The sequence below is a fragment of the Gorilla gorilla genome, chromosome 10, assembly GCF_029281585.2.
Source record: "Gorilla gorilla gorilla isolate KB3781 chromosome 10, NHGRI_mGorGor1-v2.1_pri, whole genome shotgun sequence".
In the NCBI taxonomy this organism is placed as follows: domain Eukaryota; kingdom Metazoa; phylum Chordata; class Mammalia; order Primates; family Hominidae; genus Gorilla; species Gorilla gorilla.
This window is the reverse complement of record NC_073234.2, coordinates 46580857-46596807: the sequence shown is the minus strand read 5'-3', so window position 1 is coordinate 46596807 and position 15951 is coordinate 46580857. Positions and strand designations below refer to the sequence as shown.

General features: G+C 37.2%; 1 protein-coding gene across 1 annotated transcript in view; it reads left to right on the top strand.

Annotated features, from left to right (window-relative positions):
- Positions 1 to 797: 797 nt before the first annotated feature.
- MUCL1 (mucin like 1) overlaps positions 798 to 15951 on the top strand; it is a 109496-nt gene continuing 94342 nt past the window's right edge. Inside the window, exon 1 of the mRNA XM_019038054.4 lies at positions 798 to 919. Within this exon, the coding sequence (XP_018893599.2) occupies positions 866 to 919 (54 nt within the window). The 5' untranslated portion in view covers positions 798 to 865. The remainder of the gene's footprint in view (positions 920 to 15951) is intronic.

The window sequence follows — 15951 nt, the reverse complement described above, 5'->3', positions numbered from 1 at the left end:
AGGCTGGTGCTGGGGGTTGTTTGCACAGAGTCCTGTGATGTGACCTGTCTATGGGTCACATCCCATGGATACAAGCACCTTTTCCGGTGGAGGTGGCAGGTAGGTGAAATGGACTCTGTGAGGGTTCTTAGATTTCTTGGTTTAACGCTCTATTTTGGTGCTGGTTGGCCTCCTGCCAGGAGGTGGTGCTTTCCAGAGAGCATCAGCTGTGGTAGTATGAAGAGGAACCAGTGGTGGGCAGGGCCCTAGAACTCCCAAAAGTACATGCCCTTTGTGTTCAGATACCTGGGTGGATAGGGAAGGACCATCAGGTGGGGGCAGGGCTAGGTGTGTCTGAGCTCAGACTCCTTGGACGGGTCAGTTGTGGCTGCTGTGGGGGATGGGGGCGAGGTTACCAGTTGAATGGAGTTATGTACCTAGGAGGATTATGGCTGCCTCTGCTGAGTCATGCAGGTTGTCAGGGAAGTTGGGGAAAGCTGGCAGTCACAGGCCTCACCCAGCTCCCATGCAATCTGTAGGGCTGGTCTCACTCCCACTGTGCCCCACCTAACAGCACCGCCTCTGTTTCCAGGCAGTGGGCAAGCAGGGCTGAGGACCTACCCCAGACTACCTACCTCCCAGCTACAAAAGAATAGGGCTTTAGTTCTTCCTCCGCCTGTGGAGTCTGCAGGCCAGATTCATGCCTTCCCCTGAGTTCTGGCCAGGAGGCTTCTGGAGTGTTTCAAATTGTTACAAAGTTAGCTGGAGGTTTCCTTCTCCCTGTGGCATTTTCCCCACACCTCTGGCTTCCCTCCCAAAGGATCCCTGTGATGCCAGGCAGGAATAGCCTGCTTCGGGACCCAGTCAACTTCCAGGGCCTTTCCTGATGCTTCTTCTACCCTTGTGTTTCACTCAGCTCTCTAAATTGACTCAGCTACAGGTAAGGTCGGAATCTTCTGCAAACTAGACCTTCAGTTTCCCCAGTAGGGGTGTGTGTTCTGGGATGGAGGATCTCCCTTTCTCACTTCTGCAGTTTGGGCAGTCACAGTATTTGGGATGTCTCCCAGGTCCTGCAGGAACAGTCTGCTTCCTTTGGATGATTTGTAGATCCTCTCAGGTTTCCTGATTTATTCCTGCAGTCATTCTGGAGCTAAAATTCACAATGCAAGCTTCCGCATGCAGCAAGCTAGTCCTGCGTCCCATCCACCATGATGATATTTTAAGTCTAATGTGTGACATCATTTTTGAAGTACTGCCAACCAGCTTGGCTCATTGGAGCCTTGTTGTCCAGAGTTTTTACTGGGGGTCAGTTGCATGAGCGTGGAACATCCACTTGACTGACCTAAGCTACTCAGTTGCCAGCTCCCCCAGAGGTCAAACTGATGCATTGTGGCCCAGAAACAGATAAACAGAAACATGAATTCAACATAAATCACATTGTTCGCATAAATTATCTGGTGTGGCTCAAGGTCTTGGGTTTACAAAGACATTCATTAAGAAGGCTATTCCAAAAGGCTCAGAGGTTATCTCCCAGGAGCTGATCAAAGGCCAGTCCTTTGTTTGGAACGTGCAGGGTTTGAACACACCAGGCCTAGCTGAGCTAACCTTTTACTGTATTTACAGAATTTACTGCACTTGCAGAATTTACTCTTCACACAGAATGCTATGAGGGTTTGCAATGCATCTGAATGGCACAAGTTTGTATTATTGATATTGTTAGGTTATTGGCTATCAAGGAATCTTTAGGATAATATGATCATTGGTCATGCAGATGTTCAGTAATGCCAGAAATGGATGTGGAAGTAGGTATTCAGATAAAGGCAGAAGTTGAAGTCAAATTTGAAGAGCAGATTCAAAGACAAAAGAGACTTTTTTATAAAAATGCATCTAAAAATTATTTATTTTTATTGATATATAATACTTTACATATTTATGGCATAAATATGATATTTTGTTGTATGCACAGAATGCATAATGATAAAGTCAGGGTATTTGGGTTATGTATCACCTTCAGTATTATCTCTGCATTGGGAACAATTCAAGTACTCTCTTCTAGCTACTTGGAAGTATATGTTGCAACTATAGTCACCCTACTCTGCTATTGAACATTAGGACTTATATCTTCTATCTGACTGTATTTTTGTAGCCATTAACCAACCTCTCTTCATCACTTCTTCCACCCACATTCTGTTCCCAGCCTCTGGTATCTATCTTCTACTTTCTGCCTTCTCAAGATCAAGTATTTAGCACTCACATATGAGTGAGAATGTGATATTTGAAGCCACTTGGTGAAAGTGGGCATCCTTATCTTGTCCCAGTTGTTAGAGGAAAGGCTTTCAGCTTTCTACCATTCAGTATGATATTTGTCACATATGGCCTTTATTGTTTTGAGGTACGTTCCTTCTATGCCTGGTTTGTTGAGAGTTTTTATCATGAAGGATGTTGAATTTTATCAAATTATTTTTCTGCATCTTTTGAGATGATCATATGGTTTTTGTCCTTCATTTTGTTGATGTGATGTATCATGTTTAATGATTTGCATATGTTGAAGCATTCTTAGATCCCTGGGATGAATCTTACTTGATCATGGTGTATGATCTTTTGATGTTCTGTAGGATTCAGTTTGCTAATATTTTGTTGAGAATTTTTGCATCTATATTCATCGGAAATATTGGCCTGTAGTTTCTTTTTTGTTGTGTCCTTGTCTAGTTTTGGTATCAGGTAATGCAGGCCTCACAGAATAAGTTAGGGAGAATTCTTTCCTCTTGAATTTTTTGAAATAATTTGAGGAGAATTGGTGTTAGTTTCTCTTTAAAGATTTGGTAGAATTTGGCACTAAAACCACCTAGACTCCTAGATTTGATAAATGAATTCAATAAAGTCCCAGGTTACAAAATCAATGTACACAAATCAGTAGCACTGCTACACACCAACAGCAACCTAGCTGGGAATCAAATCAAGAACTCAACCCCTGCCTTTTTTTTTTTTTGAAACAGAGTCTCACTCTGTCACCCAGGCTGGAGTGCAGTGGCGTGATCTTGGCTCACTGCAACCTCTGCCTCCCGAGTTCAAGCTATTCTCCTGCCTCAGCCTCCTGAGTAGCTAGACTACAGGCACCCACCACCATGCCCAGCTAATTTTTTTTGTATTTTTAGTAGAGACGGGGTTTCACCATATTGGCCAGGCTGGTCTTGAACTCCTGACCTTGTGATCTGCCTCCCTCAGCCTCCCAAAGTGCTGGGATTACAAGTGTGAGCCACCATGCCTGGCTGAACTCAATCCCTTTTAAAACAGCTTCAAAAACATAAAGTATCTAGGAATACACCTATCCAAGGAAAGATTTCTGCAAGTAAAACTGCAAAACACTGCTGAAAGAAATCATAGACCACACAAACAAATGGTAACACATCCCATGCTCATGGATGGGTAAAATCAATATTGTGAAAATGGCCATACTGCCAAAAGCAATCTGTAAGTTCAATGCAATTCCCATCAAAATGCCGCTATCATTCTTCACAGAACTAGAAAAGACAATCCTAACATTCATATGGAACCAAAAAAGAGCCCATGTAGCCAAATCAAGACTAAGCAAAAAGAACAAATCTGGAGGCATCACATTACCTGACTTCAAACTCTACTACAAGGCTATAGTTACCAAAACAGCTTGGTAGGCAGTGTACGGTGGCTCATGCCTATAGTCCCAGCACTTTGGGAAGCTGAGGCGGGCAGATCACTTGAGGTCAGGAGTTCAAGACCAGCCTGGCCAACATAGTGAAACCCAGTCTCTACTAAAAATACAAAAATTAGCTGGGCATGGTGGCACGTGCCTGTAATCCTAGCTACTTGGGAGGTTGAGGTGGAAGAATTGCTTGAACCCAGGGGGCAGAAGTTGCAGTGAGCCGAGATTGTGCCACTGCATCCCAGCCTGGGGGACAGAGTGAGACTTTGCCTCAAAACAAACAAACAAGCAAACAACAACAACAAAAAACAAAAACAGCATGACATTGGTAAAAAACAGGCCCATAGACCATGCGAACAGAATAGAGAACCCAGAAATAAAGCCAAATACTTACAGCCAACTGATCTTTGACAAAGCAAACAAAAGCATAAAGTGGGGAAAGGACACTCAATTCAACAAATGGTGCTGGGATAATTAGCAAAACACATGTAGAATGATCCTCATCTCTCACCTTGTACAAAAATCAACTCAAGATGGATCAAAGACTTGAATCTAAGACCTGATACCATAAAAATTCTAGAAGATAATGTAGGAAAAGGTCTTCTAGACATTGGCTTAGGCAAAGAGTTCATGACCAACAACCCAAAAGCAAATGCAACAAAAACAAAGATAAAGAGATAGGACTTAATTAAAACAAAAAACTGCTGCACAGCAAAACAAATAATCAGCAAACAGAAAACCCACAGAGTGGGAGAAAATATTCGCAAACTATGCATCCAACAAAGAACTAATATCCAGAATCTGCAAGTAACTCAAACAAGTCAGAATGAAAAAAACAAATAATCTCATCAAAAAGTGGGCTCAGGACATGAACAGACAATTCTCAAAAGAAGATATGCAAATGGCCAAGAAACACATTAAAAAATGCCCAACATCACTAATGATCAGGGAAATTCAAATTAAAACCACAGTGTGATACTACAGTCTTGTAAGAATGGCCATAACTGAAAAATAAAAAAAATTATAGGCGTGGATGTGGTGAAAAAGGAGTACTTTTTCACTGCTGGTGGGAATGTAAAATAGTACAACCACTATGGAAAAGAGTATGGAGATTCCTTAAAGAACTAAAAGTAGAACTACCATTTGATCCGGCAATCCCACTACTGGGTATCTGCCCAGAGGAAATAAGCCATTATATGAAAAAGATACTTGCACATGCATGTTTATAGTAGCACGATTTGCAATTGCAAAAATATGAAACCAGCCTAAATGCCCACCAATGAAAGAGTGGATGAAGAAAACGTGATATTTTATATATATATTATATAATATATATAATTCCATGGAATACATATATGAATTCTACTCAGCCATTAAAAGGAATGAAATAATGGCATTCACAGCAACCTGGCTGGAGTTGGAGACCATTATTCTAAGTGAAGTAACTCAGAAATGGGAAACCAAACATTGTGTGTTCTCACTGATATGTGGGAGCTAAGCTATGAGGACGCAAAGGCATAAAAATAATATAATGGACTCTGGGGACTTGGGGCAAGGGTGGGAGGGGGGTGAGAGGTAAAAGTCTACACATTGGGTATAGTGTACACTGCTCGGGTGACAGGTGCACCAAAATCTCACCACTAAAGAACTTATCCATGTAACCAAATACCACCTGTTCCCCAAACTGTTGAAATAATAATTAAAAAAAGAAACTAAATTAGTGTTACTCACAAGTAGAGGCCTGTTAATATCCCAATTTTCTATATAGCATCCTGGGATCTGACCAATCATAAACTCGTAGCAGATTCCTATTTTCTGGGCAAGAGTGATGGTGAGGGGGATTGGGACTATTAACCTTTATTTTTTCTCCTGTTATCCCATGTGTTTCAGCTTCTTGGAAGAATAATAGTTAAAATTTATTGATCACTTACAATGTGCCAGGCTCTATTCTAAACAATTTACATGTACAATTTAGCTTGATTCTCAAACTCATCTTTTGAATTAAGCATTATTATTAACTTTATTTTTTAGATGAGGAAAATGGGGCCAAGAGAAAGTTTCATAACTTGTCCAAGATCTTCTAGTTGTCAAGTTGGGATTCAAACTCAGGCAGCCTGGCTTAGAGCCTGCACTCTACCATTATTCTGATGGCAAAGATGGTAAAGTAGCTGATGCTGTGAAAAAATATTACACATACATTCACTTGAGACCAAACAATTGATTATACATGTTCTTTGATGTTTCCAGAGATGCTTACTTAATATGTCCATGTAGAACTGAAATCAGTTAATTCGAACACAGTGCAATGGAGTTTATCTCTGCTGCTTGTTCATTCTTCCTGATTTTACTTTTGGATACAGCGTCGTAAGTTTCGTTACTGCACAGTTTTACAGTGACCTGCAGATGGCAGTATAGCCCAATTTAATACAATGCCAGTAATAGAAAATGCCCTCTATTGAATGGTTCTGTTTTCCTCCCATTTTCATATCTCCATACAAAAGTTATGTCTCTAAATTGCATATTCTGCACCCTGATCCCACAGAGAAATTAGCTTTTAAGAATATTTCTTTTTTTCCCCAATTACAGCCACATGAATCCTTTCCGGGGAGGGTGGGTGTGGGTGGAATCTGGGTGGCTTCCTCTGCAGCTGCCTCAGACCCTGGGCTTCTACTGGTTACATTTTCACTTTCAGCACCTACGTCAGAAGCTTATTTAGGGAAGGTGATGGATATATTAATCAGCTTGAGTCAATCTTTCTACAATCTATACATATATCAAAACAGCACACTGTACCCCATAGATATATACAATTATTATTTGTCGATTAAAAAAAGCTTATTGGTGAAACACATCCAACTATCGATGGAAATAAAGTGTTTCATTTTTCAAATAATTGCATCAAAAGCACTAATATCGTTACCCCACCCCAGGGATTTACTGAAGCCTCCTTGTTCTCCCTTTGGGTCTATAGATGAAGCTTAAAATTCTGACTTTCTCCCTTCCTGTGGTTCCAGGAATCCTGGCATCTTGATGCTACATTAGTGTTGGTGCTATCTATGGGCACTACCATGGTATCACATTCCTACAGCCTTACTCACCTGTTCTGCTCATTCTGTTTCTCTCTTTCTTGAAGGAACTCAAGGATATTTCCAGCATCATGTCATTTACAATTACTGCCATAGCTCCCAAGAAGGTTTTTATGCCAGAAAAATCAAAGAATATTCTGCCTTGGCCAAGCCATTTTTCTTCTAAGCAAGTGCTCCTTAGAAAGATAAATGTGCAAAGGAGTCAAGAAAAGCAAAGCAGCAAGGTTTTTTGGTTTGTGGTTAACAAACTCCTTTTAACAACTGCTTTCTCCCTACTTTCTTCTTCTTCTTTTTTTTTTTTTTTTTCCGAGATGGAGTTTTGCTCTTGTTGCCTAGGCTAGAGTGCAATGGCACAACCTCCCTACTTTCTTTCCTTGACTGAGGTCTGTCTCTCTCTTGTAGATGCTCATATTTTTATAACCTCTTAATGGGAGACTGCTCCTGATCCCACATTTCACATTCAAACCAAGGATCTTTTTTTTTTTTTCACCTATACCAGCTTCCACCTTCCTCATTTTCAGACTTTCCCGGCACACATGGACGCCTTCAGTACTTGCTCCATCATCTGCTGTATTTTAAGCCCTCGCATCACCATCATCTAGTGTCCCTACTCCTATTTGTCTTCCCAGAGCTTTTCGACTACCTCTTTCTGGGAGGGCCCAAATCATGTTCTTCTTATTCTTTGTTTTACATTTTTACAACCTGTTATTTCACAACCTGTAGCCAGCTATTAAATAGTTATTGGATTAGATTGATTGAACTGCTTATTATCTTGCACGTGGTTCCTAAAGTAGAGATGTCTAGGAAACTGTGATACCAGTAATCCTCATGCACACCTTGGCTATATACTGCTACTGGTAGCTTAAAGGGAATACATTTCCAGATACTCAGTTTCCACATACTCTTTTCTAAAATTTGTTTGCCTGAGAACCAGCCTGTAACCAAGAAATCCTGCTGATGTGTCTTTCCCTTCTCCCTTTTCCAATTATCCTTCTATTTGAAAAAGAAAAGCAAGTTTCTCACCTATGCAGAACGGTGTAGATGCATTACACTGATGCAAAAAAATCTCTAAGACATCAGAGGGATATTTGAAATGTGTTGCCAGTGTTAAGAAAGTGAATGACTTTAACGACTGAATAACCAGTCATTTTCCAAATCAAGTGGCGTCTAACTTTTTGTCAACTAATAGACTTTTACTTTTTTGATAATAGATGTCTGTGTGATGTTTCAAACATATAACTTAAAAAGGGTTCAAAGAATTGAGTTACATTGTTGAAAACGTTTATCTATTTTTGTCAACTGATTTATTTGAAATGATATGGTCAGTGCTTACAAATAAAAGTAGGAAATAGAAGTAGCTTTGATGCTGAACTCTGTATAATTAAGTAACATTCATTCTTAGCTTCATGAACTAATTGGAGAAAGTCCCATCTATGAGATACATTTCCAATATTATGTTTGATATTTGTCAGGATTTATAAGTTGCATGTACTATTTTGATCAACAGTGAATAAATAAAAATTGTATCAAAAGTAAATTTTTAGCATTTGGAAACTTACGGCAACAGAAAAATTTAAATAATACACATATGTTCATTGCAGAAGAATATGATGAGGTAATCAATAATACTTTCAAGTACAAATATATATTAGGATAAAATTCTGTGGGAGGATAGAATATAAATACAAGTTCAAGAAGAAAAAAGAATCTTGTGAAATTTTTAGCTTTAAAAGTACCTTGTCTTTTAAAAATGTTTGATGGTGGGTGTCAAATTGCTGTGGCATTTAGATTCCACTGGATACATTTAAAAGAGTGAAGTAGCAGTTTTATTTAAAATGTCAGTATTATAATGTGCAAGAAGTTATATCACTTGCAACTATTTAAGCTTAAATAGTTTCTTTAAAAATCTTAAATGCCAATTACAAAATGTACGAGAGGAGATATAGTTTTTCCACATCTTTTTAGGGTGCTTGTGAGTAAATGTTTAGGAATCACTGGGCTGGGCCACAGAGTATCTCCTTTGACTCCAGGCCTAAATGGCCCCCTTCTGCTCTTGCTCAAGATTGAATTTTAGAAGTTACTACATTAGTACGATGACAGTTTAAATCTATAAATGTTAGAGGAGAAAGAGCCAAAGTGAGAATTTCCCCATTGCCTCTACCCACTGAAAACATGTCTTCATACTTGTTCTGAGCTTTGATCATTCAGAGCAGCACTCCTAGAGAATAAGTGAGGTATCAGTTGTCAATAGAAACAGTGAGGAAGGAGTTTGTACAGCAATCAGAGACCAGCAAATGATACTATGAATCTAAGGAATAAAATCAGTGAACCTGTGAATAACAAATTTGGACATGCTTATATAATTTTAGTGAAATACATTCCTTTTTGGGGGGATATCTTATGAAAACTATTTTAATTTGAATGGTAGATATGTTTAGATATGCTTAGTGACTATTATGGGTTATACACGCATTATAATGTGTACATTATACTATGCTATGTATTGAGTTGTGGCATGCCAAATCCAGGTTCACAATTTGAACATTTGCCATGAAACTACTATAAAATTCAACAATTGTTACATTATTATTTTCTTTTTATGTATGTGTTTCCCTGCCTAAGAATGTGGGAGATTTCTCAAAATTTGTCCTGTTTATTCTTGATTATTTTGGTGATTAATTTGTTAAATTTTCTAATATTTTATATTGGATGCTTTAAAATTGGGTGATTGTCCAAGTGGCTCATAGGCATTACAGTTTGGTTAATAAGGAACAAATGAATACTTAAGGCTGCTTAGGTATCTGTAAAGTCAAAGATTATAGTGTGTTCCCTGGCTCTGGGCTTTCTCTGTTGTGCTGTGGATTTAGGAGAACGAGAAGGAATCAGCAGTGAAATTACTTCTGACTAAAGATGGACATTGCTTATGAACAGATAAACTATATTAGTAGTGGGAGAAGAGATAATCACAAATGCTGCAGAGACTAAAAATATAATGAAGATGTCATGAATAATTTCATGGTAATGAATTTGAAAACATGAAATGTGCAAAGTTTCATAAAATGTAAATTAATGAAACCAACTCAAAAATAGAAAACCTCAATGGTGTTATGACAAACAAATGGAATCTGTAATTAAACATCTTTCCATAAAAAGCAAGCAAACAAGCAAACAGATTACAGTAGGAGGTTTTACACATGTCATACCGATAATTTCAAGAATAAATAATTCCAAACATATACAACTCTTTTTGACAATATAAATTAAGAGGGAATACTATCTACTTACTTTATAAAAATAGCATAACTTTGACACTAAAATCTTTTTTTGAATGTTTTTTACTGGTATGTAATAGTCACACATTTTTTGAAGTACGTGTAATGTTTTGATACATGCATGCAATGTGTAATGATCAAATCAGGGTAATTGAGATATCCATCACCTTAAACATTGATCTCTTCTCTATGTTGGGAACATTCCAATTCTTCTCTCCTAGCTATTTTGAAATGTACAATATATTATAGTTAACTATAGTCACCATATTGTACTATCAAACAGTGCCTCTTATCCCTTTTAACTGTATTTTTGTACCCATTAGCCAATCTCTCCTCCTCCTTCCTTCCTAGCCTCTGGTAACCAGCAGTCAACCCTCTACCTTCATGAGATCACCATGTACAAGTGAGAATATGAAGTATTTGTCTTTCTGTGCCTGGTTTATTTCACTGAATATAATGACCTCCAGTTACATTCATTTTACTGCAAGTGACAGGGTTTCATTCTTTTTAAATGGCTGAATAATATTTTATTGTCTATATGTACCACATATTCTTCATATATTTGTCTGTTGATGAACATTTAGCTTGATTCTATGTCTTGGGTATTATGAACAGTGCTACAATAAACATGGGAATATAGATCTCTCCTTGATATACTGATTTCCTTTCTTTTGGACATATACCAAATAGTGGGATTGCTAGATCACACGGTAGTTCCATTTTTAGTTTTCTGAGGAATCGTCATACTGTTTTCCATAGTGGCTATACTAATTTCCATTCCCACCAACAGTATATAAGTGCTCCCCTTTCTCTGCATTTTTTTTGTTGTCTTTTTGTTAAAACCCATGGGATCAGATGACATCTTACTGTGGTTTTGATTTGCATTTCCCTGATGATTAGTGATGTTGAACATTCTTTCAAATACCTGTTGGCCATCTGTATGTCTTCTTTTGAGAAATGTTTACTCCGATTTTTGCCCATTTTTAAATTGGATTATTTGCTTTTTTTGCTATCGAGTTCTTTATATATTTTGGTAATTTATCCCTTGTCAAATTGATAGTTTGCAAATATTTTCTTCTATTCTGTAGGTTGTCTCTTCACTTTGTTGATTGTTTCCTTTGCAGTGAAGACACTTTTTAGCTCGATGTAATCCCATTTGTCTAGTTTTGCTTTTGTTTCCTATGCTTTTGAGCTGTTACCCAGAAAGTCTTTGCCCAGACCAATGTCCTGAAGCATTTCCCCAATGTTTTCTTGTTTTCTAATATTTTCAGTTTCAGGTCTTAAACTGAAGTCTGTATTTTGATTTGATTGTTGTATATGGTGAGTGATAGGCATCTAGCTTCATTTTTCTCCATATGGTTACCCAGTTTTCCCAGCACTATTTATTGAAGGGACTGTCCTTTCCCCAAATAATATTATTGGCACTTTTGTTGAAAATAAATTGGATATAAATGCAGATATTAATATGTATTCTGTTCCATTGGCCTATCTGTTTGTTTTTATGCCAGTGCCAGGCTGTTTTGGTTACTATGGCTTTATAAGATATTTTGAAGTCAGGTAGTGTGATATCCTCAGCTTTATTCTTTTTGCTCAGGATTGCTTAGTCTATTTGGGGTCTTTTGTGATTCATATGAATTTTAGAATTGTTTTTCTATTTCTGTGAAGAATGTCATTATTACTTTGATAGGGATTGCATTGAATTTGTAGATTGCTTTGGGTAATATTGACATTTTAACCATATTAATTCTTCCAACCCATGAGCATTGGAAATCTTTTCATTTTTGTGTTCATTTCAGTTTCTTTCATCAGTTTTTAAATAGTTTTCATTGTAGAATTTTTTTACTTCTTTGGTTAAATTTATTCCTAGATATTTTATATTTTGTTTAGCTTTCTAAATGGGATTGTTTTCTTCATTTCTTTTTCAGATTGTTCACTGTTGGCATTTATAAATGCTATTAATTTTTTATGTTGATTTTATGTCTTGCAACTTTTCTGAATTTGTTTATTAGTTTTAACAGTTTTTTGGTAGTCTTTAGGTTTTTCTAAATATGCTATGTTATCTGTGAACAAGGCTAATTTGACTTCTTCCTTACAAATTTGGATGACCTTATTTCTTTCTTCTGCCTAATTGTTCTTGCGAGGACTTCCAGTGCTGTGTTAAATAAAACTTGTGAAAGGGGGCTTTCTTTTCTTGTTCTAGATCTTGGAGGAAAGCCTTTCAATTTTTTTTCAGTTCGGTATGATGTTAGCTGTAAGTTTGTTAGATGTAGCCTTTATTATTTTGAGGTATGTTCCTTCTAACAGTTTATAGAGAGTTTTTTATCATAAAAGGATGTTGAATTTTGTTGAATGCTTTTTCAGCATCTTTTGAAATGATCATGTTTTTTTCCTAGACTCTGTTGATGTGATTTATTACACTTATTGATTCATGTATGTTGAATCATTCTCGTATTGCTGGAATTAATCCCATTTGGTCATAGTGAATGATCTTTTTAATTTGTTGCTGGATTCAGTTTGCTAGTGTTTATTTGAGAATTTTTGTGTCCATGTTCTTCAGGGACATTGTCCTGTAGTTTTCTTTTCTGATGTATCCTTGTCTGGTTTTGATATCAGGGTAATGCTGGACTCATATAATAAGTTTGGAAATATTCCCTCTTCAATTTTTTGGAATAGTTTGAGTAGAATTGGCAATTTAAATGTTTGGTAAAATTCAGCAGTAAATTCATCTGGTCCTGGGCTTTTCTTTGATAGGAGACATATTACTGCTTCAATTTGTTATTGGTATGTTCAGGTTTTCTATTTCTTTTCAATGCAATTTAGGCAGATTGTATGTGTCTGGGAATTTATACATTTCTTCTAGGCTTTCCATTTTGTTGGCATATACTTGTTCATAATAGTCTCTAATGATCCCTTGTATTTCTGTGGTATCAGTTGTTATGTTTCCTTCTTCAAGTTTCATTTTGAGTTTTCTCTATTTTTTCTTAATTGTTCTTACCGAAGGTTTGCCAATTTCATCTTTTCAAAAATCAACTTTTTGTTTTGTCTGTACTTGGTATTGTTTTTTAGTCTCTGTTCATTTCATCTGGCTCTCGTCTTTATTATTATTTTCTTTCTATTAGTTTTGGGTTTCATTCGCTCTTGCTTTTTTAGTTTCTTGAGGTGCACCATTAGGTTGTTTATTTGAACTCTTTCTATTTTTTGGAACATTTATTGCTATAAACATCCCTCTTAGTACTGCTTACACCATAGCCCATAGATTTTATTATTGTGTTTCCATTTCTTTTGTTTCAAAATATTAAAAAATTTCCTTCTTAATTTCTTCATGGGCCCATTGATCATTCAGGAACATGTTTAATTTCCATGTGCTTGTATAATTTCTTCAGATCCTCTTGTTAATAATTTCTAGTTGTATTCTATTGTGGTCAGAAAAGATATTTGATATAATTTTGACTTTTTTGAATTTGTTGAGACTTGTTTTGTGACTTAAAATATGATCTATCCTAGAAAATGTTCCATGTGCTGATGATAACAATGCATATTCCATATCACTTGGATGAAATGTTCTGTAAATATTAGTTAGGTCCATTGGGTCTAGTGTGAAGTTTAACCTGGATTTTAAAAAATTGATTTCTGTCTGGATAATTTGTTCTTTACTGAGAGAAGGGTTTAAAGTCCCCTAACATTATTGTATTGAAGTCTATCTCTGACTCCATATCTATTAATGTTTGCTTTACATATTTGGCTGCTCTGGTGTTGAGTGCATATATATTTACAATTGTTATAGACTCTTGCTGAATTGGCCCTTTTATTATCACATAATGACATTCTTTTCTCTTTTGATAATCTTTGACTTGAAGATTTTGGTGTCCATTTGTATGGAATTTTTTTTGTATCTCTTCATTTCAGACTATGTGTGTCTTTATAGGTAAGGTGAGTTTCTTTAGGCAGCATATATTTGAACCCTGTTTTTTTTTTTTTTTTTTTTTGTATTTTGAGACACAGTCTTGCTCTGTCGCCAGGCTGGAGTGCAGTGGCACAATCTCGGCTCACGGCAACCTCCGCCTCCCAGGTTCAAGTGATTCTCCTGCCTCAGCCTCCCGAGTAGCTGGGACTACAGGTGTGCAACCCCACACCCGGCTAATTTTTGTATTTTTAGTAGAGATGAGGTTTCACTATGTTGGCCAGGATGGTCTTGATCTCTTGACCTTGTGATCTGCCTGCCTCGGCCTCCCAAAGTGCTAGGATTATAGGCATGAGCCACCATGCCCAGCCTGAACCCTGTTTTTAAATCGATTCATTCATGTATCTTATTTTTAAAATTAATTAATTGATTTTGCGATGGAGTCTCACTCTGTTGCCCATGCTGGAGTGCAGTGGTGTGATCTTGGCTCACTGCAACCTCTGCCTCCTTGGTTGAAGTGATTCTCCTGCCTCAGCCTCCCGAGTAGCTGGGACTAGAGGTGACTGCCACTGGCTAATTTTTGTATTTTTAGTAGAGACAGGGTTTCTGATCCCCCGTCTCGCCCTCCCAAAGTGCTGGAATTACAGGTGTGAGCCACTATGCCCGGCCCATTCATGTATTTTAATTGGAGTATTTAGTCCATTAACATTCAGTATAATAATTGATAGGTAAGGACTTACTGTCATTTTGTTACTTGTTTTCTGGTTGTTTTTTAACTCCTCTCTTCCTTCCTTTCTGAGTGTCTTCCTTTGTGGTTAGGTAATGTTTTCTGGTAATACATTTTAATACACTGAGCTTTATTTTTGGTATATTTAATATAGGTTTTTGCTTTGAGGTTGCCATGAGGCTTACAAAATTATCTTATAAATATAATAAGTTATTTTAAACAGATGACAACTTAACTTTTATCACAGAATAGAACAGAACGGAAGGAAAAACTAAAAAACTCTATACTTTAATTCCACCCCACATTCTGACTTTTTGTTTTTTCAATTTACATCTTTTTATATTGCCTATCTCTTAAAAGGCTGCAGTAGCTATTTTTTATAGATTTTTCTTTTGGTCTTCTTTCTAGATTTTTGAGTAGATTACACAATGACAATATTAGAATATTGTTAATTTGTCTGTTTGTCTGTGTACTTTCTTTTACCAGTGAGTTTCTTTCTTTCTTTCCTTTTTCTTTTTTTTGAGATGGAGTCTCACTCTGTCACCCAGGCTGGAGTGCAGTGGTATGATCTCGGCTCACTGCAACCTCTGCCTCCTGGGTTCAAGTGATTCTCCTGCCTCAGCTTCCCAAGTAGCTGGGATTACAGGCACCACCACCACACCCAGATAATTTTTGTATTTTTAGTAGAGATGGGGTTTCGCCATGTTGGCCAGGCTTGTCTTGAACTCCTGACCTCAGGTGATCCTCCCCCCTTGGCCTCCCAAAGTGCTGGGATTACAGGTGTGAACCACCGCACTCAACCAGTGAGTTTCATATCTTCAAATGTTTTGCTTTTGCATGATAGCATCATTTTCTTTCAGACTGAAGTACTTTTAGCATTTCTTGTAAGATGGGTCTAGTGGTGATGAATTCCTTCTGTCAGCTTTTGTTTGTTTGGGAAAGACTTAATCGCCCCTTCATGTTTGAGGGAAAGCTTTTTCTGGGTACAGTATTCTTGGTTGGAGGTTTTTTTTTTTTTTCCCCATTAGCACATTGAATATGTCATTCTACTTCCTTTTGGCCTTTATGTTTTCTCCTGAGAAGTCTATTGCCAGATGAATCAGAGCCCTTTTATATGTTATTTGCCTCTTTCTCTTGCTGTTTTTATGATCGTTTCTTTGTCCTTGACCTTTGAGGGTAAACTCTCAAAGTCTTATATGCCTTCGGTGGTATTATTTGGATTGAAGTCATTTGGTGATCTCTAGCCTTCCTGTAGCTAGATTATACCTTTCTCTAGGTTTGGAAACTTTTCTGTTATTATTTGTTTA